The 26,292-nt window shown below is 47.1% G+C and overlaps 1 protein-coding gene across 17 annotated transcripts in view; it reads right to left on the reverse strand.

The window, feature by feature from the left end:
* NCOR2 (nuclear receptor corepressor 2) overlaps window positions 1-26,292 on the reverse strand; it is a 404,125-nt gene that overhangs the window by 277,785 nt on the left and 100,048 nt on the right. For 8 of the 17 annotated variants that reach the window (XM_044990015.1, XM_044990019.1, XM_044990017.1 and 5 more), the window contains exon 1: window positions 3,351-3,574. In XM_044990015.1, coding sequence (XP_044845950.1) covers window positions 3,351-3,491 — 141 coding nt within the window. In that variant the 5' untranslated portion in view covers window positions 3,492-3,574. Of the gene's footprint in view, window positions 1-3,350; window positions 3,575-9,073; window positions 9,288-26,292 lie in introns of those variants that run through there. The other 9 variants (XM_044990011.1, XM_044990013.1, XM_044990008.1 and 6 more) reach the window with 2 other exon arrangements.

The raw sequence follows: 26,292 nt of genomic DNA on the forward strand, positions 1-26,292 counted from the left end.
TCTTGTCTGCCAAGAAACCCCTAATCCTCTCTCTTCCTTACACCCATTTCTTCCAAGAGCCTTCCTACCCATTTTCTTTATAGAAATCCTCCCCACAGCTCCTTTATCTGTACCATTGTCCCATCACTGGTCTTTATTACCACCACTTATTATTTCCATTCTAGAGGCCCCAGCCAAGATCTCCATTGTGTTGGCATCATTTACACCCACAACAAATTGTTGGGGCATGGCCCAGCTACATAGACTGGGCAAACGGTGGAGAAAGGAAGGATTACTATCCCAGGAAAGGAGGAACAGAAATATTAAGGGTAACATTTTCCAAAGCACCTGGAGATTCATGGCGTTAACCCCCATTTTGAAAAGTGACTTGGGCACTTAGGAGCCTATGTCCCATTGACGTTCAGATCTCCTGAATCCCAGGTCAGTGCCTCAACCACAAGACTGTGCTTCTACCTTGGCTCGTCTTCCACTGCAAGCTCTTCAGAGAAAGGTCCATGCTTTAATCTATATACTGCACATTTGCAGTGCTCCATAGTCCTCTTTCAGAGAGTTTCCATCCATTCTCACACTTTCTTCTCGTCCCCAGATCCCGGTCTCAGAGCTGTTTGACGGCTCTGCCTTCCAAACACAACGAATGAAGCCATTTCCCTCTGTGATGCTGCATGCCTATCATTTGGAGTTTCATTGTCCGGCACCACGTTGATAAAGCCAGCTGTCGGGCAGTCTTCACAGCCAACTGAAGCTCCTGGCATACTTAAGCCAAAAAGTACCAAATCTCCTGGCTTAGGGATAAAGCGCTGTCAGGTAGAACCCTGGGCTCCACTGCCACAGTGGCTACCTGGGATGGCAAAGTATGGCAGTCACAATCTGGGCTGGGAGAAGAGTGACATTAACCTCAATGGAAATTCCTTTAGCCAATTAAGGAAGGGGGCTGAAGAGATCCAAAAAGAATCCCATCCAGTCGCCACTGGCTGTACCAAGGGTTCTATTATGATGGAACAGAAAGAAGAGAAGGGAAAACAGGTGATTTTCAGAGCTCCAACAGGATCATTTGACGGTCCTCATTACAAGGTATTATTTCCTTGTATAGATTTACTGTGTTGTTGTGATCAACCCATGTGATGTTTTTAAATGCAAGGAAGCATCCCATAGGCTTACAAATCAAATTCAAAAGCCCCACTGAAGTGTAGATTCCTGGCTAGGAAGCAAAAAAGTGGAAATTTGCCACAGCTCCATCTGTTTAAAAAAAAAAATGTACCAGGGAAAATGCATTGTGAATCCTGAGTGTTGGAAGCTAAGCCTTTCCCAGCTCTGGACTCTGTCTCCTTGCCAGGAATCAGGGGTTCTTCTTGCTCTGCTTTCAAGCTATCCCAACCCAAAACATAAATCAATTAAACAAGCCAACACTGTACAGTTCAGAGCTCACATAATGCATCATCAGAAATTTAAAGCCACTGTTCCAGAGAGATGATTTGAGTTCTTGAGTAAGCAACTGAATCAAAGTTGCCATTTCAGTTCCACGGTTTTGGTTTTTTAAACATTTTTCAAATCAGTCCTCAAACGCCAATAAAGCATCAGGCAAGGGATCATGGAAAGTACTCTGAGAGATGACAATAGCTCGTGAAATTTGAACAGTCTCCAACGCTGCTGTGCAGCTGGTACTAGAAATTTCTTTGCTTTTGGGGATCGCTAGGATTGGGCAGGAGGGAGCTTTGAGCAGCTCAGGGGCAGGCTGGTGTTCGATGCTCTAATGTCTTCAGTTTGCAACAGAAGTATAAATTAATATAGTCAAGCATTGTGGGTCTAGAGGTAAAATTATTCACTGCCTCTCCACGAATCAGTAATACCAATAGCACCTTACATTTATCATGCATAAAGCACTCTTCAGACAGACTCAGCTCAAAGCGATTTTTATACAGATCATTTCCCCCACCTCTAAAATGTAGCCATCTATAGCAACTCTGCCACACTGGCAACATACATCCCTATGCAACAGTTTTTCAGGATAGACCATCTGGGTTAACTTGCCCAGTTCAAAACTACTGGGAGAACTTTAGGTAGGAAGAGCACAATGACCCTAGTTGGATTTTGGTCAGGACACCAAGATTAACACCCTTGCTATTCGGAGAACTGCCGGGGATCTTTAATGATCACGAGAGGTCAGGACCTCACAGTTTTATGCCTCCCCAGTGAAGAGAACCTCCAGCATCATGATGTCCTTATAACCTCGCCCTGGGGCACTGATTCAGCATTCACTCTGAGCAGCACCCCCTGCTATGTCACCCACTACAACATCTGAATGACTCTCAGGCTGACCCTGCCTAGCCTAGGAGATCTGATATAGAAATACTCTCAGGCAGGGATAACGGATTATTTTTTGTCACGGTCCAAATTTCTTGGTCATGGCATATAGTCAAGTCCAGACTCCAGAGAAAATAATTATTAAAAGGAGGAAATAAAAAGATGTGGGGATCCATTCAAAAGTGCCTGGCAGTCCGGATTTGGCCTGTGGCCTGCCTATTGATTAACCCCTGCTCTAAGGGGATAGTGCTACCACATGAGCCAGTTTATGAAGCAGAATGTCTAAATACAGCCTCCCTTAAGGATTAATGAGAGTCAGATTGATCAAGATTGTGCTGATGGATTTGCCAATGACAATGAAGGATACATACCAGAACAAACCGTTCTGTTTAGGGTTGGTTGTGCAGTAATGTATTATAACTGCCTTTATTAATGCAGATGAAATTAACACTTGAGATGAACCATTTTTTTTCTGATCCATGCTAACCGGCATTTCAATTTGGAAGCTCAAAGCCAACGGAAGAACCAGAAGAGCTCATGACTTTCCCAGCCATGTTTTAGTGTCTGAGCAAGTAACAAAATGCTGACAGACCAACTACATCATCATGGCCAAACACTTTCCTTTACAGCGGGTTCGACACACACTGAAGCGACAACTTATAATTCGCATCCTTAGCTATTTTGGTGCAACTCTGGGTGTGGACACTTGTTTCAGATTTTGAGCATCCTATTGTGATTTAACTTAAAAATCAGTAAAAAAAATAACTAAATAATAAATTGCAACAACTTAAATCAAAATAGGCCACTCTTAATCCAAAATAAGAGTGTACACACTTCTTCGCCTCAAAATAGCTAGCAGTGAGAATTACAACCAAGTTTGTTGTTTCAGGCAAAGGTGTGCATAGACCAACCTGTAGACTTTTTGATTTGTTACATTACATTCCTTTTCAGCAGGGAAGCAGTTAGCTGGGGACTGCAATGATTAATTCCCCATTTAACTTCTCTGATCCTCTCCAACTATTTATATCAACATGCTGGCATATACTTACCAATCGACTTGATTTTGCTTGATTGGGTGTGAAGGTAACTTCCGACAGCCTGCTAAACTGGCAGGTCAGCACTGAATGAGTGCCGTGTCTAAGGGACATCTCTGGGATAGATTCATAGATGCCAAGGCCAGGAGGGACCATTGTGATCAACTAGTCAGACCTCCTGTATAAAACAGGCCATAGGACTTCCCCAAAATAGGATGGTCTCAGACCCTAAGGAACAGGCACTTGTAGCGAGGGAGTTGTTGATTAAGAAGCTAATGGGCTCGTTTACAGAACGGTGGTTCTAGAACGCTAGCCTCACAAAGGGTGAACTTCGACAAGGGGTGGAGACGTGATGTGCTCAGCCGCTCAGCAGAGGGTCATGGACCAGATCCTGCACTTACTAAAGTCAACAGGAGTTTTGCCACTGACTTTGCTAGGTGCAAAAAAATCAAGCCCATATCAGCTTTATTTATTGTTGTTTTGCAGCGGTGCCTAGGGCCCCCAGCGATGGATCAGGACCCAATTGCGCTAGGCTCTGTACAAACACAGAACAAAAAGGGCTTACAATCTAAGTGTAAAACAACAGACGGAGACAGACAGACAGGGGAGCACAAGGAAACAAGACGCTATCAGTCAACATTGTGTTCTCAGCACACCAGGAGCCTAACCATTGCCAAGGTTTGTAGGCAGCACGCAGCAAAGGAGAGTTTTAATCCAAAGTAGGACAACAAAGTAGCTTTGTGGATGTTACTGGGGAGCCTCCCAAGCGTGAGGGGCAGCATGAAAGAAAGCACGGGAGGTGCTTGTTTGAAAATTTAAGCTCAGTGGTTACAAATAAGAGCAGCTGAAGTCTCCCTCATAAAATTGCAGTCTCAACAGAAGCGGTCCCTCCAGAGAAAGGATCGTTTGCAGGCAGCTTGTGGGAAGCTCATAGTGAGCCACCTGTTCTGTGGAGAGGAGCTTTCATTCTTCATGACTCATCAGCTAGCAACTCCTGCAAGGGCTAAATTCCCACGCACATACGCGAAGTTAAAATCTCCATAAAGTAAACCAATGGGCAATGCTGGGGCTGCGTGATATTTCCTGCCGACCGTGTCTCTCAGAATGCCTAAACCTCCCCTCTGCTAGTCCTACCATGCAGGTTCCCCCACTCCTGCCCAGGTCCTAGTCATTCCTACAGCAATGAAACGGCAGGGCATGCGCTGGTGAATGATGATGATGGAGGACACCACAGGAAATTCAATATATGAATGGGGGGGAAACCTTCCCACCCCATTGCCTACAGATTACTTGGGGCTTTACAGTGGAGGATGGAGGCAAGGCTATGAACAGAAATTTGCCAGAAACTGAGACTGGATGACAGGGGATGGACCACTCAAACTGCCTTCTTCTGTTCATTCCCTCTGAAGCACCTGGCACCAGCCACTGTCAGAAGACAGGATACTGGGCTAGGTGGACCATTGGTCTGACTCAGCAGGGCCGTTCTTATGTTCTAATTGATCTGTTTACAGAAAATATCTGCGGGTTGATGGAAAATGAAAACCGCTCATGCTGAGGTTTCCTTTGAGAGAGCAGGAGCTCATGACACATTAGAAGGTTAAGCATACAAGTAATATGCATTTTCACCTTTAGCTAAAGGTCACAGAATGTTCAAAAAGCAATCCCTCCGTCCAGGAGCTGGGCAAGACAGCAATTGACAAGACATCCCCATATTATGCTGCTCCAGCTCATCATTAATGTGGAAAATGCTCTGCTGTCCCTATTCGCTTGGTCCACAAGGATTCAGTGCACTTGGGAGCAAAGGGAGGAACCGTTCACACAGCTGTTTTCAGAAAATCACCATTGCCCAATCTGGCCTTAAAAAAGGAATGGCTTTTGCCGTTCCCATTAAGAGCACTCACACTTCTACAGAGACTGCATATAATTTATTTTAAATAAAGCAACAGTGAGCTATTCAGGGACGGTATAACATACCAGACCGGTGGGGTTCACTGAGCATCCGGTCTCTCTGACAGTGGCCAGTACCAGATACTTCCCAGGAAGGTGGAAAACTCTGAAGTGCACTATGACAGAATAACCTACCTACCTACACAGGGAATTTCTTCTTAACCCCATGTATTAGAGGTTCGTTTATACTCTGAAGCATGAGGATTTATGTCCCTTCCAAATTGGGGGGGGGGGTTGGCAGGCAGGGGGCTGTTCCTTTTCCTTAAATCCTTACTAAGGAAACTCTGCATGTTCTCATTAGGCATATAAATGTCCAGTCCTCTTTCAAATTCTGAACTCATGGTCTTAATGATACCTTGTGGCAATGAGTTCCATAAGATATCCATAAAATATGTAGCCTTTTTTTTTTAAAACTTTGAAGTTCTCGGCCTTTCTGCTTTTGTGCCCTTGTTTTTGCATCATGAGAAAGGTAAACAGAAGTGCCATATTTACCTTCTCTCTACCTGGGGAAGTTTCTCTGAGCCTCAAACAATTTTAAGGCTAATTTCTGAACCCCCCCACTGTATCTACGTAGCAAACCTGAATCAAAATATCATTAAAAGCGGACACTTCTTAGCACCAGGACAGGTTTGTTCCTCCGCCATATCTTTCCAACCTACTTCCTGCTACACAGCCAGCCCATGACAAAAGTGACCTGGCCGAGACATGCAAGCAAGCTCCAAGCTGGGGTTAGTACGACACTGCAAGGCAACTTCAAAGAAATCAACTGCATCTTCCCTCCCCAATAGTCCCCACCAGAGATGAGCTCTGTCTCTACCGCCATGGTCAGGAGTCAGCTCTGCCAAGGAAGAGATATACCTTTGCAGAGCACAAGGAGATCACACAGGGAGAGGTTTCTGAGAAATGCCCCACCCTCCACCTTGTTAAGGGAGACAAGGTAGCCTTGACGGGACCATGGTGAGCGCTGCGTGGGTGGGAAGAGGGGGAAAGATTGCTCTGTTTTCACGAAGTAGGAGATGATCCTTTTGGGTTCCCATCTGCAGCCTCAAACAAGGTCTCTCCAGCTCCTAAACACCTCGGCGGTATCACATAACTTCGGAAGATTTAATGCGGCTGTAAAAATAGCCTTTAGAAGCTGCGCCAGCAAACCGCTCCAACCTTAACTCAGCGAAACAAAAACAGCATTCACACCAGCCAGCGAGGAAGGGCAGGCTGGAAAAAAAAAAAAAAATCTAGCACTCATGTTTCAACCTGCCTCCAACACAACTGGCTGGTTTCACTTTATGAGATGGTGCCACAAAAGGGAAAGCAAAGCTGCTTTGGAAGATATAAGAAGTCAAACCCACAGCCCTGAGCATTCGCTTATTTCGGGGGGTCACCCTCAAAGTGGCTGTGAAACGATTGCAAACCTGGCATGTTTCTCTGCCCCCCGCCCCTGAAGCCTCCACCTTCAGGTCTAGTTTCTGATCAGGACAGAATTTGCTCCTTAACTCCTGAGCGTGTCTGGCAGGCTCATGACCACCCCGCATCAGCAGCAAACTGGGAGGAAGCCACCCGATGAGCAGGACCCAAAATTCCCCTGAGGACTGGCGTGAAACCGCAGGGGGGGACCCCACCAGCCAAGAGGGTTTCCCTTCTCCTGCTCTCCACCAGCTACAGTAAGGCTTGACACTAGGATGCTCCCAAGCCGTGGAGGAATACACGCAAGTATGCGAGGAGGGCGGGAGCTGAGCTGGAAGGCTAAGAATCAATTAATGGAGGTATCCTATCTCCTAGAACTGGAAGGGACCTTGAAAGGTCATCGAGTCCAGCCCCCTGCCTCCACTAGCAGGACCAAGTACTGATTTTTGCCCCAGATCACTAGGTGGCCCCCTCAAGGATTGAACTCACAACCTAAGAGCGCCAGTTCGTCAAGGCCCAGTGTACTTTCCAGGGGCCAGCAGGGAGGTGAGAGCGCCGAGCCCCTCACATGCTCCCCCCACAGCGCATGCAGAAGGGAGAACTGTGCCGAGACTCACACGTGTCTCTCGGTTACCTAGGACGAAAAGCCTCCTTGTGGAATGTCAACGAGGGCAGGAGAAAGGCCCCAAGCAACCCCTACGAGCAAAGAAATGGAGCCACAAGCCCATCGCTTCCCCCCACCTCACTGCTTTCCACCGCAGGGCTTTCCCAACCCCCACCCGCTCCCAGACACTCCCATGGGTGCTGTGCTCCTGAGGAGCAGCAGAGTGGGGGAAGAATGGCATTTCAGCCTCGCATCAACGTTTCCTGAATTTGGAGGCTTTTGAGTCAGGCCTTTCAAACGGGGATTTTGCAGTTCAATCGGATTCCCTGTTACAAAGCTAACCCTGAAACGAGGTCACCTCGTCCCGCTTGCACTAAAACACGTTATAAACTGTGCTCAACTTGCTATGACTCGCCAAGGTGCTGGCTCCAAAGAGCACCCTGACAAGTATGTTCTGTGCTCTGACACCTAATCAGATTTGTTCAAGCAGCTTGTGCCGATGGAAGCTGTTCCACTACAGAAAGTCTCTTCCATTTCCATCTTAAATCTCAAACATTCAAAGATCCAGGAAGAGTGAGCCGGGGTGGGGGGTCACAGTACAGAGCAGCGGGATTTGGACAAGTTAACCCTTCCTAGCTCTGAGTCATCAAATAGAAGCGCTGTCTTGCACGGCTTCTGGATAATAGGATTAGGAAAACCAGCTTTGCTAGCAAACACCACTAAGAAAGGACAACTGATTCACACGCACACAGCTTCTTCGGGGCATAGCCTAGATTCTCCCACACTCCCTCACCGCTCTGGGCTGAGCCCAAAAACCCAGCCTGCTTCCCTCTGTGTCAGACATGGCTATCCCAGAGGACTTTCCAATCCTCCGGTGTGCCCCATGAGGGCAAGTGAGAGTTTTGGAGTGACTGGGTAGTGCGGTCTAGTGGATAGAGCAGGGGGGGACTCAGAGCCAGGAGTCCAGGCTTTGATCCTGGAGTACATTCCTTGCCTCAGTTTATTTCCCAGTCTAACAGAAGACAAGACCTTTCATCTACAGGAGAAGAGAAAAAACTAAGAGCTTGGGGGGGAGGGGGGAATTGTTTATTAAAAAAAAAAAGAAGCAGCACGGATTCCCCTCTCTTTCACCAACACAATATGCAACATCCCCCCCCAAGCCAGAAGCCCTACAAAGAGAGGGGTCTCGGCTACCTGACTGAAAAGCAAACAGTAGGTTTATTAGATGGCAGCCCCCGTGGCATGGCTGCCTGCCTGCCCTGGGGGAAATCACAAGAGTTCTCAAACGAACGTGAGCGCGGAGGGCCAGGCTTGCTGGGAAGCGATACGTTGGCATTCAGGGAAGGATGCCAGCCACCTCATGATTCAGCACACACTGTAAAAGCCGAGCCAGAAAGCGACGGAGGCAGAGTCCTTGAACTCCACACATGCGGTTAACCGCACTTCCCCTCCGCTCCCAACGCCCGCTCGTGTTCCTTTAACCCATTGTGTTCTCTCTGGGACAACAAGCGACCCACCAAGCTTCTGAGAGTACTGCCATGAACTGGAGCCCTGAGCAGCACTGAGGCAGGTGGCAAAGTAGGTTGGAGAGGGGGAGAAGTTATAGCCACCCTGAGGTTGGAGAAGAGAGAGGAAAGAAGAAATGCCATGAGCAGAGACAGAAGTGTGCTTCGATTCTCTTCGACACCCCATGTCCGTGGAAGCCATTAAATCCAAATCACTGTCCCTAGCAACAGGGCCACGCAATCCTATGCCTGTCCCGAGGGAAGTAAGAGGTCTGCCTTACCGCATGTGTCCGACTGATCTGAACAGGATAGGACATGGCGTGAGGGGGATAGCGCGGCTCGGTGGCTCGCCAGTTCTGTGTCACGGGCTGAGTAGATCCAGACATGGCAAAGAAGCAGATGGGAGGTTCGTCTCCTTTGAATCTCCGTCTCGAAGAACTAGGAAATCCAAAAGCTCCTCTTCATTATGCGCCTGTTGGCCACGTCACCCTACAACTGCAAGGAAACAGGAAAGCAGAAGATTAAAACTTGCTCAAACCACAGTCCAGTTAAACAACAAAGTCAAGCCACAAATGGTTTCTAAAACCTCACTGCCTTATATTTTCTTTAAAAAGGACTTTTCTTCACATCAGAGCATGATGGCCTTGTTCCTTTAACGAAGGAACATTCCAACCGTACAAAAGCCCAAATAAGAATTTATTTTTATTGATTTCTCCATAGGCATTTCCACTGAGCACATCACCGTAGTACACAGCACCTGACAAAATATCAACAAGGTACAAGGTTGATCCTGCAAACAGACCCATGCAGTCAGCTTGCTTGGGTTCCATCAACTATAACAACGTTCTGCCTGCATGGATCAGGGCCTACGTCTCAAAACATCCAAGTACGGGTCGGACGTGACCTGCTCCCACTGGTGGAGACTGAAGTGTTAACTACTTCATTCTCAGCAGGAGGCAGCCACTGTAAAAAGGTGTAAATGGGCTGAAAGGAACTGAAAATGGAGGCTGAGCTGTCAAGAAGAGAGTCTATGGGGAACTGGTGGGAACCCTTTGAGTCATTTCAGACTTGACTGGGAAAACGCTGGAGAACATGTTTTGTTCATGAGCCATTGGGAGATGGACAAGATGACATCGTCATTCCCACCTCTCAAGTCCATCCTCACTCTCAGCCTTCAAATCCCCCGTTAAAACTCACTCACTTCTTTCACTGCCTCCACTCCAGCACCATCCGATCACCCATTTCAAAACACTAGGATATCAAGCTCCATATACAGTATATGCCGTGGGCCACCTTGATTTGTTGTTACCCATAGGAATGTAAAACAGTAAACGGTTAACTGGTAAGCATTCATCTTACTGGTTAACCCAGCCCAACCGTTAACCCCCAGCCCTGGGTGGGCCGGAGGAGCCCCAGCTAGCCACCCTCAGCTGCAGTCCCAGGCCGTGCAGGCCGAATGACCCAAGCAGCCGGCCGGGCAGAACAGCAGCCCCGGGCCAGACCGGCTGACCCCAAGAGCAGCCCTAGCCCCACTCCCACTGGCTGGAGCAGCCCCACCCCGTCTCCCTTTAATCGCTTAACCGGGTAAACGATACCATTTTCATCATTTAACCGGTTAACTTTTTAAACGATATTTACATCCCGAGTTACCTATAGCTCACACTCACACTTTTCTTTCCACGTGCTTCTTTGGATGCCATCATCCTGTTTGTGTCCATCAGATACAAGCCCTGATGCTGCAAGCACTTTCCCATGGGCGCACCCCTACGCAAGGGAGGCGTCCCAGAGAACTCAACAGCAGCGCTCAGATTTGTGTTTGCAGGAAGGCCATGCCTTTCATTCTCTTTTAAAGTGCTTCACAAACGGTGGTGCTATTTAAACATTACATGAACACCACACACCTTTGATCTAAGTCACTGGGACCCGTATCAAATACCAGGGAATCCACCACAGCACTGGGTGTATTTTCACAAGCATTCCAGTCACCCACCTCTTGAACGGAATCTCAGATGTTCCACTTCCTTTTTCAGCCACAACGAAAAAACCCAACGAGTGAGACAGTCCCCCTCCTCCACCAACCAAAAAAGAGAGATTTACAAGTTGTTGATTTTGATAGTCACTTTAAGCGGTTTGCTTGGAGAGGTTTGTAAGCCCCGCTTTGTCAGGATTTCAACTCAAAGTAACTAATGTCTTAATGCTGCCCTCTATTACCGGCCGTTTAAGAGGCATTAAGCATTATTCCCGTATTAACTGTTAATTATACAAAGCATAAATTTCCACCGCTGCCTGGATTCAGCAAACGTTGCCATTGCAGCGGTGAACCCTTTACGTGCAGAACTGCAGTTCATTTACGTGCAAAAGAAATCCAAGTGTTATTCCAACCCATCTCCGCACATACTAAGCCTCACCCTAAGACACCTAGGTCTCAGCTGGGGTATTCATTTGCGCCTAGGGTTTTGAGAGTAGATGCCTGTCACCAACACACAAGGAGCAGCACAGAACATTTACAGCACTGTACACTGCAGCTCAGCCCCTTTCAAACTGGCTCCTGGCCACTGCTAGAGACAAGGGCACCGCACGCCCAACCCAGGGTCTGTTTCAACCGGAACAGCAGTTAGTATGCACAAAAAAAAATAATAAAAGCAGTGGGGAGAAGGGGAGAGAAGAGAGGAAGTTGCTTTTTCTCCTTGGGACCGCAGATCGGCCCCGACAATAAACCGCTTTGCTATCTGCTGCAGGCAGATACAACGAGGTCACGGGAATGCCTCTGCCTCGGTTGTTTGCCCATTTCCAGGCATCCATCACAAATGGATGCCAGTTGGGGCTGACCTCAAAACAGCCAGTGACCACCAGTGTGCTGGATGGTGCACTGAGCAAACTGCCTCGCTGGCTAGAAGCGCCTGACATTCCCGCTGTCACCACAACTGTGAGTCGCAGAAAGAATCTGCTGCCAAGAATCAGTGGCCAAGCGATGACCAGATTGGGGCGGGGGGGAAACGTTGTTACAGGTGAGCGTTGCTATGAACGACAATCATCTACAGCCCTCAGAGGTCCCCCCAACCCCCTTAATAAGTGGGAATTCTACAGTAACCTGGGGGGAAGGGGGAGAACAAACACACAGACAGTTGCCAAGGCCTCACGGAAATGCAGAATCAGGAAGAGAAGCCAGGAGTCTTGACTGCCAAGTGCCCTGCTCTAACTGGTGAGGAACAGCTCACTAACCCACTGCAAGGGGGGCTGGTTCCCTTCCCTCCTCCCAGCATCCTGCTGCACTCACAGAAGAAAAAGTTGACCTGCAACCCTTGTCTTGTAAAGACATCTGGAGCCTTAAATTCCCACCCCTCCCACACGAAGGGAGACAATTTTACTGTCCAGGAACTCGATGCTATTCAACGGAACTCACCCTGCAGGGCAGGAAAACTCCTGCAGACCAAGGGGGAATTTTAAAGCACCCGAATGGCAGCCGTCATTTATTTATACTTCCATTCTGACTAACTTCCCCTTGCTGCTCCGACTGGATGCCGCGCTAGTTTTCACTCCCTGTCCTAATCGAATACGCAGCGTTCCCGCTGCGCTGTTAAACAGCTCGTTCCTTCACCCACCACTGAAACGCAGCAACCTCCAAGGCAGAAGGAATTCCCTGCATGGGTGCATCTAGGTCGCCACATTTTGCCCCATTCAGACCAGGCAACCCCCACGGACTTCACTGGGCTTGCCACGATGTACCCCCAGAAGAATTGATAAAGCTTGTTGGGATAAAAGTCCCCACTGAAATTTAAGATCCTTTCCTAGCAACTGATTCAAACTCAGTCATCTATGTTTGCAACCTCCAAAGAGTTAATGCAGACAAATGCATTGCAGGCTTCAGGGGGCCTTGCGCCGTTAGTGGCTTTCAGTACATCAACTGTTTCACTCAAAGCGACGCTGGCTAAACAGGTGGATTGCTCAATGCCATCACAGCTGCCTGTATTAAAGAGATGGGATGACTTTTTGCCAATCAAATCAAAAGTTTAAACCAACTTTAAAACTCAGCACCAACTGGGATGATGCAGTGTGCTGGGTTTTAACACAGCGCTCTAGTGATCACCCTTAAAAGCATTTCAAGTTTGCCTGTGCACTGTGACTGAACTTCCCTATACGTTGGGTACTACGTACCTTGGAAAATTCATTGTTATGCTTTTGTGTGTGGGAGGGAATGGGTCAACCAACTCTGCCCTAGACAAAGGTATTAACCTGCCTGAAGAGGGCAACGGAAGAACATTTACGTATCACGTAAACAAAGTAACCAAACTAACAAGCTGAGGAGGAAGCAGTTTAGTGAGCACACTGGGGACAGCAACTGCACCATCAGATGGTCTTCCTGGCCCTTGAGACAAAGGCCATGGAGCTGGAAAAAGACATTCTAGGTGATCCATCAATCACTTAGGGGACACAGAGAACAGTGCTCTCAGACTGGGCATGGTGGATCCTCTTGGCCTGTAGGGCAGGAGAATCTGTTTTAGGCAATGCTATAGCTTGCTAGAAGTAAGTTTTTGGTCACTAGAAAGGATGTTTTGTTTTGTCTGTAACCTTTTTCTGTCTCAGTTCTCTCTGCTTAGTATCATGCAATCGCTGTTCTTTGTTAATAAATGTATTCTTAGTTTTACTCTAAAGCAGACATCCGTGCTGCTATACTGGGTACAGAGCGAGTCCCTAGCTAACCGAACAAGCTGGTGTGTACATTGCCTCTTTGGAGGCAGCAAACTTACTGCTTTCTGTGAGTATCCAGTGAGAGGGACTGACTGGGGAAGTGGGGCTCACCCCCTTCCTAAGGCTGGTTAATGTTCAGGCGGGCAGAGTCTCGTGTCTGTTGGCCAGGCAGACAGATGGGGAGCGAACACACAGTTAAGCCGCAGCCCAGTTCTCACTGGCGGAGGCAAAGGAGTAACAGGGGCTTACGGTTCTGGGCTCTCTGAGGAGAGTGTCACACACACCGAATGGCAGCAAAATGGAAAGGGAAATCAATCTACCCCATGCAGCTAGCGTCCCAGCCTTTCAGACCAAACCATTAGATTACCGTGGTCTCTCCTGATTTTGACCTAGAGCAGACATTGTCTCACAAGAAAAGTATTTCTCTCCCGTACTTCCAGCCTCCATCAGGGACCATTTTAGCCGCAGACTTGCAATAGCCATTAAGGCTTTAGGTTGGGATAGATTTACAACCTCTGATTAGAAACAGCAGAAAGTGGAAGTTTGCCGCCATGTCTGGCACAGGAGTATGACAGCAGAGCTGCGCAATGCGCAGCTTCAGTTTAAAGAGTCTCCTGCATCCATTTACATCCCGTTTGGCAGAATCAACAGAATAATGCCCCTGTTCTGGCGCTGAAGCTCCTGCGTACAACGAAAAGGCCATGCGCCGCTGCATTCGGAGGGCAGTGCGGAGATCCTCATGGCTGCAGGTGCATGGCAAAGAAGAGCCAGCTTTGATTACATGAGTGGTCCCCAAACTGCGGGGTGCGCTCTCCTAGGGGGGAGCAGCGGCTCCACTCCCAGCCCCCACCAGGGGCAGGGAGGGAGTGCCACCCAGCCCCACTTTGCCCCCAACTCTGCTCCGGCCCCAGCCCCGGCCAACTGCCCGTTCCCACCGCAGCCCAGTCGCGGCTCCACTCCCAGCTCTGGCCCCACCTCCAGCCTCGGCTCCGTTCCCAGTCCGGCCCCAGGCTCCTCCCTCCCTCCCCCGCCGCCAGGGTATATTCCTGTCCCGGACACATTTTGTGCATTTGGGTAAACCCATTAATCACTCTGTGCCTCGGTTTATCCACCCACAAGATAAGTCTAGTGAGACCCACCCACCTTACAGAGGATGCCAATTTATTCACATTTGTAAATGTCTTTTGAGGTCCTTCAATTAAGGTGTGCTCCATAAGTTCTCAAACTTTTTAAAGCAAAGAATCACAGAATGCTCTGTTTCTTAAAAGACCTAAGAGTGCTCCCCTCACAGGAATCCGCACTCCCTACGATGAAATGACATGGCTGTGTTTCCCAGCTGAACACAACACATAGTGGTCATACCTTCCACAGCCTGTAATGTCATTAGTGCAGTCACTGTACTTCTACATCCAGTGATCAAAACCAGATCTTGGACAGGTTCGAATCATGACTGATGTTTTCCTTTAAAGACTAGTGCATGAAGAAATAATTGAGGTACAATGAAGTGTGTTTAGAGAGGTTTCCAAAGAAACCCTTCATGATGAAATGATAATGGATCTGTCTATTCAATATGTGCATGAAATTTCCTTGGAAGACAGTCAACATTATAGACAAAACATGTACGTGTAATGTAGCTACTCTATCCTTTGGATTGAAAAGCTGGCTGGCTGGCTGGCATAAACCTAGGGCTGTATGCACAGCAAAAAAGACCCAAACAAAGGTAACACAGAGGGTATAATAAACAAACAAACGTTCAACAGGAACAGAGCCTTGTGGGTTAGACATTAAAAACACATGCGGAGAATATTAAAAAAATCAAGATTGACCAAAAGCTGCATATGATAGGCACGAAAAAGCATTTATTTTATCCATAAGGGGGCACATGCAGGGGTTTACCTACACGTTTTTCACTTTTAAAGGTATTTTTATTCATAGCCCCTAAGAGAAGTGTATGGAAAGTGAAAAGAACACCAGGTCTGGCCAGGGGCAGCTCTATGTATTTTGCCGTCCCAAGCACAGCAGTCAGGCAGTTTTTGGTGGCGCGCCTGCAGGCAGTCCGCTGGTCACGTAGAATCGGTGGCGCGCCTGCGGGCGGTCCGCCAGTGGCGCGCCATCGGTGTCCCCGCCAAATTGCCGCTGAAGCCGCGGGACCAGCGGACCTCCCGCAGGCATGCCGCCGAAAGCCGCCTGCCTGATGCCCTCACAGCAACCGGCAGGCCGCCCCCCATGGCTTGCTGCCCCAGACACGCGCTTGCTGCGCTGGTGCTTGGAACCAACCCTCTGCATTTGCCCATTTAATTGCCAAAAAAAGCTGAAGCCTAACTTCTCCCTTTGCAATACAGAACAAACTAGTAACGGCAATACCACCATCTTCATCATGCGAGGGCCCTGCCGCAGTTCAGAGCAATCACCATTGACAGATCCCAGAGCTTACTGCAAACAAGGAGGATCGGAAGCCCTGATCCAGGACAGTTAAGTGACAGTATGAGCTAGTGACCAAAGCACGGAACTAGGACCCCGGGGCAACTGAATATTAATTGTTCTGTGCCTTTACTTAAAATCACCACATACCACGCCCTGCCATACTCAACGTAAACACTGCAATATTATTTTTCTAAGGCATGGTGTTGTGGATCACTATTATAAAGTACTTTTGCGGTAGGAACAGGGACCTCTCCCAACTTCATTTCCCCATTGGTGTAATGCAGTGGTGCTCAGCCAGGGGTGAGTACACAGGGGTCTTTCCGGGGGTACATCAACTCATCCAGTTGCCTAGTTTTACAACAGGCTACGTAAAAAGCACTAGCAAAGTCAGTACAAACTAAGATTTCATAAAATGACTTGTTTATACTGCTCTATACACTGAAATGGAAGTACAAGATTTATATTCCAATTGATTTATTTTATAATTATATGGTAAAAATGAGAAAGTAAGGCAACTTTTCAGGAATAGTGTACTGTGACCACTTTTGTATTTCTCTGTCTGAGTTTGTGAGCAAGTAGTTTTTAAGTGAGGTGAAACTTGGGGGTACGCAACACAAATCAGACTCCTGAAAGGGGTACGATAGTCTGGAAAGGTTGAGAGCCGCTCCTGTAATGGGACAACATCACATTAACTGGGCAATGTTTACAAAGGACTTTGAAGATGAACTGCCTATCAGAGGCTGCCTCTCCCCACCATGTGATATTGCCACAGCCATGGTCAAAAGAGATGCTCCATCTGGAGCACCAGTCAGTATAAAAGGGGAGGGAGCTGTTGGCAGGGCATTCTCATAGTGACATGCCAGGGATGCTAAGGGACAAGTCTGGCGCTTTTAACTCATGCAAAAATCCCTTTGACTTCAAAGGGTGTTTGGGAGGTTGAGATTTCTCCTTAAGAGACAACACCACAATGGCTAGCTCAACTGGAAAATCAGGAAATAAGAACAATTGCGGTGGGGCTTTCCCAACATATTTGCCTATTAAATAAAAACCTCATCCCATTTCCTTTTCTTGACAGTGGTCTGAATGCGCATGGGGCAGTCAGTTTTCATGTCCAGTTCTCTCTCGCTGCATCGTGTGCTTGCCAAGTTGCAACTCAGATCTCCCAAGGACGCAGTTAGTGCATCAGGCACTTTGGAGTCTTTCAAATCTTTAGCAAGAGTACTGAGTCGAGATCCATAAACGCTACTAAGGTCAAGACAGTCTCAGCTGAGCCTCATCTAGATTTTATTCTCAAGGAGACCACATACATACCAGTGTCTTTTTTTGTCACTAATAAATACAGGCATCTCTCAAGAGCATGCAGGTTATATGGGACCACTTCTCAGATGCACACTATTTCCATTCAGAAAATCTGGTTTATATATTGGCAGCAATGCTAACATTTACAAGAAACTGACAAACAGGTCATGCAGCAAGTCAGACACACTTAGGAAAAGAAGCCAGTTGTCCCAGCTCTAACTACCAGATTAATTTTTTTTTCCATTGTGCCACAACTTCATGATGAAATGGTTATGTTCCACAATGAAAGATGGCAACTCTACCAACACATATCACTACAGAAAGCAGCAAACAGGGATTTTAGCCAACGTCGCTCCTTTTAAACTTTTCCAGCTGCGGCTTGGTCTACACTACAAATTTAGGTCGACTTAAGTCAATTTAATAAATGTATTATTAGGTATCTACACTACCGAGTCCCTTCCGCCGACCTAAGTGGCCTATAAAGTCAACTTCTGTACTCCCCCTCAGCGAGAGCCATAGCACTTGATTCGACATCCACGGGTCGACATGGGGATAGTGGAGACGCTGCGAAGAGTAATTCGAATGAATTGGCCTGCAGGTGTCGTCCCACAGTGCTCCGCTGTGACCGCTCTGGAGAGCGCTTTCAACTCCACTGCACATCAGCCACTACACAGGAAACAGCTGTTCTCCTGTTAAAGACCTGGGAACTTTTGATTTTTCATTTCCTGTTCGATCAGCGTGGAGAGCTCACCAGCACAGCTGATCATGGGGCCTCAAGGCTGCAAACGCACTTCAGCATGGAGTACACAGGAGGTGGTGGATCTTATTGCTGTGTGGGGAGAAGAGAGTCTGTGCTGGCAGAGCTCTGATCCAGCAGAAGAAACGCTGACATCTACGCCAAGATTGTGTGAGGCACAGGGTTAACACCCAGGACACGCAGCAGTGCCGCATGGACGTAAAGGCGCTTCGGTAAGCATGCCAAAAGACAAAGGAGGTGAACAGTCGTTCTGGTTCTGCACCACAGACATGCCACTTCTATGAGGAGCTCCATGCAATTCTTGGCGGCAATGCCACCACTACCCCAAAACGCTGTGTGGATACCTCCAAGGAGCCCCAGCAACCTTGAGCAACAAGGATGACACTGTTGACGAGGAGGAGGAGGTGGTGAGGCAGGCAAGCGGAGGATCCATTCTCCCCAACAGCCATGAACTGTTTCCAACCCTGGAGCCCATCCCTTCACAGGACCAGTTGGCAGCAGAGCATCATGCCGGGAAGGCACCTCTGGTGAGTACACATTTCCAATCCAACTATAGGGGTTACATGCTATCATATTTTATGTTTAATCTGAAAAAAAAAAAGTAGGTGTAATGGGTATCAGTGGCCTCTCCAGCTACACAGAGAGTGCTCTCCAAAAAAAAGACTGTCTGTGCATGGGGATGGCCCAGGAATCCTCCATGGAGATCTCTAGAAAGCTTTCATGGAGGTACCCTGCAGTCCTTTGCAGAAGGTTTCTGGGAAGGGCTGCCTTATTTTGTCCACCCTGGTTGGACACTTTCCCGTGCCACTCCAGTATTAACTCTGCTGGCATCATGGCAGCACACCGCATTAGGACCCCCGCCCCTCATGTTACCAGCCCTTTTGCCCCAAGTTATCTTACTTTTCTTTGCTGTCTCTCTGTTGGTGTGCATAATAAAACTTCTTTGAAGAGAAAGACTATTAATTCGACACATGGAGGAGACACTTTGGTAAGGAACAACAGAGGTAACTGTCACATTACTCTGGCTCATTGTTGAGACTAGCTTTCAAAGCCTCACGGAGACGCAGAGCCCCTCAATGCGCTCCTCTTATTGCCCTGGTGTCTGCTCAAAATTGGCCACCAGGCAATGTGCCTCAACCCCCTCAGCCCAGGACAAACTTTAATCCCTTTGTTTCACAGATATTATGGAGCGCACAGCAGGCAGCAATAACAATGGGGATATTGCTTTCACTGAGTAAGCAAACGTCCAAAGGCACACTTCCACCACCATTCTGCACTGGCTCAGCCTGTGGTTGAACTGGTCCTTACTACTGTCCAGGCTGCCTGTGTATGGCTTCATGAGCCATGGGAGAAAGAGGTAGGCTGGGTCTACCAGGATTGCGATTGGCATTTCAACACCACCAATGGTTATTCTGCAGTCTGGAAAGATAGTCCCTGCCTGCAGCTTTCTGAACAGACCTGTGTTCCTAAAGATGCGCAGGTCAAGCACTTTTCCTGACCATCCCACGTTGATGTCAGTGAAACAGCCCCTGTGATCCACCAGTGCTTGCAACACCATTGAGAAGTACCCCGTTTGCTTTATGTACTCTTGGCAAGGTGGTCTGGTGCCAAGATAGGGATATGCATTCAGTCTATCACCGCACCGCAGTTAGGGAACCCCATCGAGGCAAAACCATCCACTATGTCCTGCACCTTGCCCAGAGTCACTACCCTTCTTAGCAGAAGTCTGTTGATGGCCCTGAAAACTTGGATCACAACAGATCCCATGGTAGATTTACTGACTCCAAACTGATGCCCCACTGACCAGTAGCAGTCTAGAGTTGCAAGCTTCCATAGAGCTATCGCCACTGACTTCTCCACTGTCAGAGCAGCTCTCATTTTAATATTGCTGCACTTCAGGGCTGGGGAAAGCTCTTCACACAGTTCCTGGAACGTGTCCTTACGCATTCAAAAATTCTGCAGCCACTGCTCGTCATCCCATAGCTGCATAACAATGTGGTGCCACCAGTCAATGCTTGTTTCCCAGGCCCAGAAACGGCACTCAACCGTGTCAAGGTGATGCGTGACTGCCACCAGCAACTTTGCAAATTGCTCCGCTCTATGTCTTCCAACAGGGCCGCTTGCGTGGCGTCACATTGTTCAGTGCGGTGGCTCCTGTTCCGGCTGTGTAAATACTGCAAGATAAGGTGTGAGGTGTTTGTAATGCTCACAACAACAGTGTACAGCTGGAGCAGGGTCCATGCTTATCGTACTATGGCGTCCGCACAGGTAACCCAGGCTTATGAAAAAAGGCTTGGTTTGTTTGCCGTTGATTTCAGGGAGGGAAGTAAGTATCATGGAAGGCGAACGCCATGTTCCCATAACCACCCACGTCAATGTTTTGGTCCCATAAGGCATTGCAAGCCCAACCCAAAATTCCACTCAGCTATGTGCATTGTGAGATAGCTACCCACAGTGCAGAGCTCCGTGCACCGATGCAAGCCCTGCTGGGGAGGATGCACTCCGCCGACACAATGAGTGTAGTGTGAACACGCAAGATCAACTTGCTTAGATCGGAGCTTGATGTCGACTTAACTTTGTAGCGTAGACATGGCCCCAGTCTGGGCATGGGACTGATGCTTAGCTTTGTCCTTGGATTACCTCCTCCAACATTTGTGAAGTAGAACATGTCCTCACATCTCCACCTTACAGGACAGTGTCAGATGCTCTCAAGTCCTGCCAAATCCACTCCACTGTGTTATATTTCAAAATAGCAGTATCACACATGCTCTATTTTTAGCTGTGATACGACACAGATCTTGGCAAAGGAGAGCACCTGCAGTGGCCGCTGTGCATCTCAATCCTTCCACCAAAAAACAATGCTAATCCAAACCCACCTTTCCATAACAAAAGAGCTCTTGTGGGTCGAGAGAAGGGAGTGTGTGTTCCATTCTACGCATCCGATGAAGTGGGCTGTAGCTCACGAAAGCTCATGGTGAAATAAATTTGTTTGTCTCTAAGGTGCCACAAGTACTCCTGGTCTTTTTACAGGGAGAGAAATGCCTCCACACAGGGCTCTTGAAGGAAATGCCTGGCATCCAGCTTAACTGCATGACCCTTCCACAAAAGTGAATGCCTCTGTTTTCTTTAAGTTTCCCTGAAGGTGCTAGCTGCAACCTACAAAACCAACCAAGAAGGCTGAGATTTTAAAGGAGGTGCCCAAAATCCCATAAAACAGGCACTAAGGCTCCTTTTAAAATCACTGAATCACCAGTGCCCTCCCCCCCCCCGCACCACACTGTTCCTCTGTTTTCTAACTGGGAGTGTCTTCTGCTCTAGCTTCCCTGCAGCAGTGCAAGGCTAGCAAGCCAAACCGAGGCGAGTCAATGGAAGACGCCTTTGTTCCCGAGACAGGTCCCAGAACCGATGCCAACTTTGGGCACACCAGTCTCATTTATTACAGCTAACAAGAGCCTCGGCTTTTAAAATACAACAATATTAATTAGAGCAGGAAAATTCAAGCGGGTTTTTTTTTTGGAGTTTTTCCATTCAATTAAAATTAAAGTCTTTTTAATAGAGATGCTGATTACTAATGGGAATAGCACACAGATTACACACAGGCCTTTAGAGTAGAAAAAACCCATCAGCAGCGAGTTTATGGCAGAGCCCACCCGTGATTATGTAATGATGTTACTTCTGTTGTGGTGCCAGGATGCTTGTGGCCTGGCAAACTCACTGAAACGCTTTTAAACCAACTGGAAACAGAAAACACACACTTCTGAGCAGCCAGTTGGTCATGCTAAGCACCCAATAGGGATGCTACAGATAACTGAAGATGCAAAGAGGGGGAAAAGAGCCAACAGAAGAAAGGGGGTGCAGGATCAATGCACAAGCCACTCACGGAACAAAGGAGTTATTTTAAGAGCAGGCTGGAAAAAGAAAGCCAAATAGACCAATATGAGGTCTCTGTTGAGGATGCTCTGCAGAGAGGAATGGAAATGCATGGAGAGAACGAGAAAAGGCATGGCTGCCGGGATGGGAAGGGAAGCAGGGTGGGGGTGGGAAGATGGCCAAGGACAATAATCCAGTACCAAAGAATGGATTAGATGGAGATGGTAGAAAGCAGACCAGGTCAAGGCAGGGTAGACACAGTCAGTGAAGTGGCTCGAGAAAGCACAGACGTAGATGAAAAACCTGAACACTTTTGTTGAAAAACGTTTGTTTTTTCTACTGAAAAAACTCAGTTTGGGATGTTGAAAACTCGACACCTGGAAAGTTTCAGCCAGCTCCAGCTTAAAGGGGCAGGCGGGGGGATGAGAATGCAGCAGAAAAACAAGAACGGGGATGTACACATGGAGGACATTTCTCTTGTTATGGGCCTCAAAACGGAGCACCTCACTACTGAATGCAATCCCGTATCCTCCAATTCTGTCATTTAAACAAACTAAAAATGATACACGGCTGCTGCTTTCAGTCAGCATTGCAAAACCACGCTTGTGTCCAGGGCAAACACTTGATTTTTAATATCAAATGGGGACTAATATCACTATGATTTATAAAGCCACTCGCGGTGGGTGAAATTTCCTTCACGCAGAGGGCTGCACGCAGACGATGTAGTACTTTAAGTCCCACTTAGGTCCTATTTTGAGGTGTTAAATGGTGCATAAAACCAACTGAAGGCTCTGCCCAGAGGTGAATTTCACTCAGACAGAAAAGACCAAACAGCCTGAGGAAGCCACAGGGACATTTGGGGAAAGACTGCCCTCTAGATCCACGTTGCAAAAGCGATAACTTAATCCACTGTTAGAGGAAAAACCCCCAGTGTTGCCCAATAGTCCATTGCTTTTCTTTAGAACCCAGGGTTACTGATCATCTTTATTATCTTTACTTTGCTGGAAAGCAATCGGGATAAATAGATGTGCCAGTACCACACCCAACTCCGGAGGTTTGCTTATTAAATTAATGTACTATTCCCCAAATTAAAAAAAAAGTTGCATGTTCTTCCCTTGAACCTGATTTACAGCTTCTACACCAAGTGTTGTAACAAATCGCACCGAGACAATGTTAAAAGAAAATGAGTTCCTTCCAAACCAGTGTCTAAGTCAATGATTTTTGGATCAGATCTTAGCTTTCCAATTACCATTTCTGCGGTGTACCTTGAAATTGTGTTTCCTTCTCTTAGGAAGAAACTGGCTTTCACTGACTCCTTTGTAAGTTACTTTGAGATCTACTGATGAAAAGTGCTGGATAATAAGAGCCAGGCATAATTATTACTATTATAATATTGTATCTGTTCCTACAACACCATTTTTTCCTTTCATCTCCAGCCCACTCTCCAACTCAATGCCCATATTCAACACTCAGTCCTTTGAAGAGAGCCACTACATGGTATACGGGCCACTTAAGCTTTCCAAATAGGACTTATGTGGCATAAAGGCCCATTGATGACTCTCTGCACGGGGGTGAATTTCACCCTTAATAAAGTACAATGACAATACAGTCATGGCTTCATTTATAATTCAGTGGCTTAGAGGAGAGGAATCTCACACGAGACTAATCCAAATCCCCACAGAATTCGTATGTGTTAAAAATGGCATAAAGCATTTGATACAAATCCAGGGTCTCTAAATCCCAGCCGCCCAAAAAGGTTTGGAACCACTAGTGAATGTAGCCAAAGACTGCTAAACTGGTCCCATAATAGAGACCTTCATCTGGGCCTGAGGAGCTGAAGAAGCACTGACCTTGCAACTGAACCATCTTCATGGGTTATGATCACTCTGAACACAGTCTTGGCTTCACCTTGTCAGTTACCATGTTCAAACCAAGAATCATCATTCCCTGTACACATGGCACCAAGAAACACAAGCTTCAGTTACTCAGCTGGTATCTACTGCCCTCCTTATTTACATTACCATATACCCTACATAAAACAGTATTCGACATCAAGCCCTAGGACCACATTCTAACCCTAGTTATACCAGTGAAGCTAAACAGTTACTTGAGATTTAACCAACATCCAACCAAACATTTGTTAAAATGTTGCTGAAAAAATTTGCCATTTAATCCATGGTCCCCAAGTATATTAAACTGCAGGATAGCCACCGTCACTGTAACAGCCCATTTTGACATCCATTTGCAGTTCTCAACTGTTAGACTAAAATGTAGCATGTTAGGCTAAATGATGCTTTTGTAACTTCTCTTGAATTTTAAGCATCTGTAAGGATATTTCACAGAATATGCCGCACATTTGATTTGCAAACACTTGAATTTATATCACTGATGAACACGGGTCTCTGATGTCTTGGGCATGTCGTGGAAGCCAAGGGATTCATCTAGTTAAGATTCTTTTGTTGAACAAATTACTCAGATCATGAGCAGCATTTTTGACTATTACATCCTGAGTAAAGCAGCGAAATACATTTCCGGATTTCCTAAGATGAATTCTTTGAGTCAGATTGTATCACTAAACAGCTTCTTTTGTGGATTCCCCATTTCAAAGAATACAAGTCTGCTTCGTGTTATAAATTATGCTTTTTGCTTCACGATTCTCTTCTGATCTAGGAATAAGACTTTACAGAAGGATTTCTGAAGAGCACAGACTCCTGACATAAAAGCTAAACTACTGTAACAAACTCTGCAACTTAATGCCTCCTATCAGATGGCAATTGGAAAAAAATTTACCCAGAAGAGCAGAAACTAAAAATGTGCAAATAAATGAAATGACCTGATACACTAAGGCAGTGCTTCTCAAGCTATCTGATGTGGGGGCCCGGCAACTTTTTTCCCCCAATGTGCCAGGGACCGGTGCCATATTGTTATCCTATTCGACGCTCTTATGAGGAAACTCGCCACAGACCGGCAGCCAATGGCTCGCGGACCGGCACCGGTCTGCGGACCACCACTTTGAGAAGCACTGCACTAAGGAACCCAAGAAATCAGCATGCTCATAAAACCATGTTGTTAAATCGAGAACCTAAGCATTTCAAGCCCAACAGTTCTTTCTTCTGACAATCTGAGTGTTATTTCTGCAAGATTCCTATTTAGTAGGTGAAGTGAATTTTTAGTCCTGGTTAATAACAGGGCTTTGATGTTTTGTTTGACTTGTATGTTTCTGTTCCTTTCATTCCTCCTCCTCTGAAAGTCTCTCTCACAAGGAGTTAAACAGCTCACTGATGGGACTGTTGAAAGTTGCTGCTCATTAGCTCAGAGCAGATCAGTTGGAGAGACAGGTCTGAGCTGCAGGAGCCATTGTGTATGTTCTGCCTTCCTCATTTAGATAAGTAATAGCTTCTAGACAGAAATTAAAGTCTCCCTCGAGGCACCGAAAGGCTTTTGTGCACTTCAGCACCAGTGCATAATGCGTAACAGCCTTGCGGGCGGCTGGCAGAGTTTGGATTTGAGGGCTATAAATGTATTCCCTCCTCCTCTTCTACACCCTTTTAAAGCAAAGGAACAGCCTGCTACATGTGCATAGCACCTGCAACCTCAGTCTAGCACTGAAGCCTTCTGGTGTTTAGGGCCTGTGCAAATCTCAGCGCGTTGGGTCTTCAATGGATGACGTGTGTTGATGTTTCACAAGGGAAAGCCCCAGAGCTTCTGTTTAGATATTTATCCCATGCTCTTTCACCGGGGCCTCCTGAGGTAACAGGGCCTGATCTGGCGACGTGCTGACTGCTTTCTGTTCCCACTCAGGCAGGCTGCTTCTGCTTTCACTAACCAAGCTGTTTCTTCATGGTGCTCGGTGCCCTCAGTTCCCAACAATCATCAGGTGGTTCAGGGATTTCAGGCCCTTACAGGGAAGTTCCTCTCCAACCCTTAAGGAAATGGCAAAGTTTCACTCAGGCAAGGCCTCCACTCCCACTGACTTCAGAGGGAGCAGAAGGTACTTTGCAGGATCAGGGCCTTGTGTTCTTTTTGTAAGGGAAGGGCTCACAACGCAGATGAGCTTTCATGATGTTTAAATATCTGAGTGCAAACAAGTGGGGAAACTGGATTTAAGTCTCTCCCTGCCATGCTCAGTATTGCCCCCTTCCTCCCCACATAAGCATAGGGCGGGCTTAAAAATCATGAGATTTTTTTTTAATAAATTTGGGATTCTTTTATTTACAATCCTGAGGGTGCCCTCAGGATCCATTTTCAAGCTTTTCTCTGAAGTCATTAGGGCTCAAAACTTACTTTAAAAACAACCCCAAAAGCCATGATTCTCATGAAATAACATGACCCCAGGAGCTAGGGTTCTAGGGAAAAACACACTAAGTATTGCAAGACTCACCATAAAACCGTTGGAAACACAGAGTGCCGGAAACCAAATCACTAAACTAGGAAAGTGAAATTAATCCACAAAGTGATACC

This window comes from Mauremys mutica, chromosome 16 (genome assembly GCF_020497125.1).
Source record: "Mauremys mutica isolate MM-2020 ecotype Southern chromosome 16, ASM2049712v1, whole genome shotgun sequence".
NCBI classification, from domain to species: Eukaryota; Metazoa; Chordata; order Testudines; family Geoemydidae; genus Mauremys; species Mauremys mutica.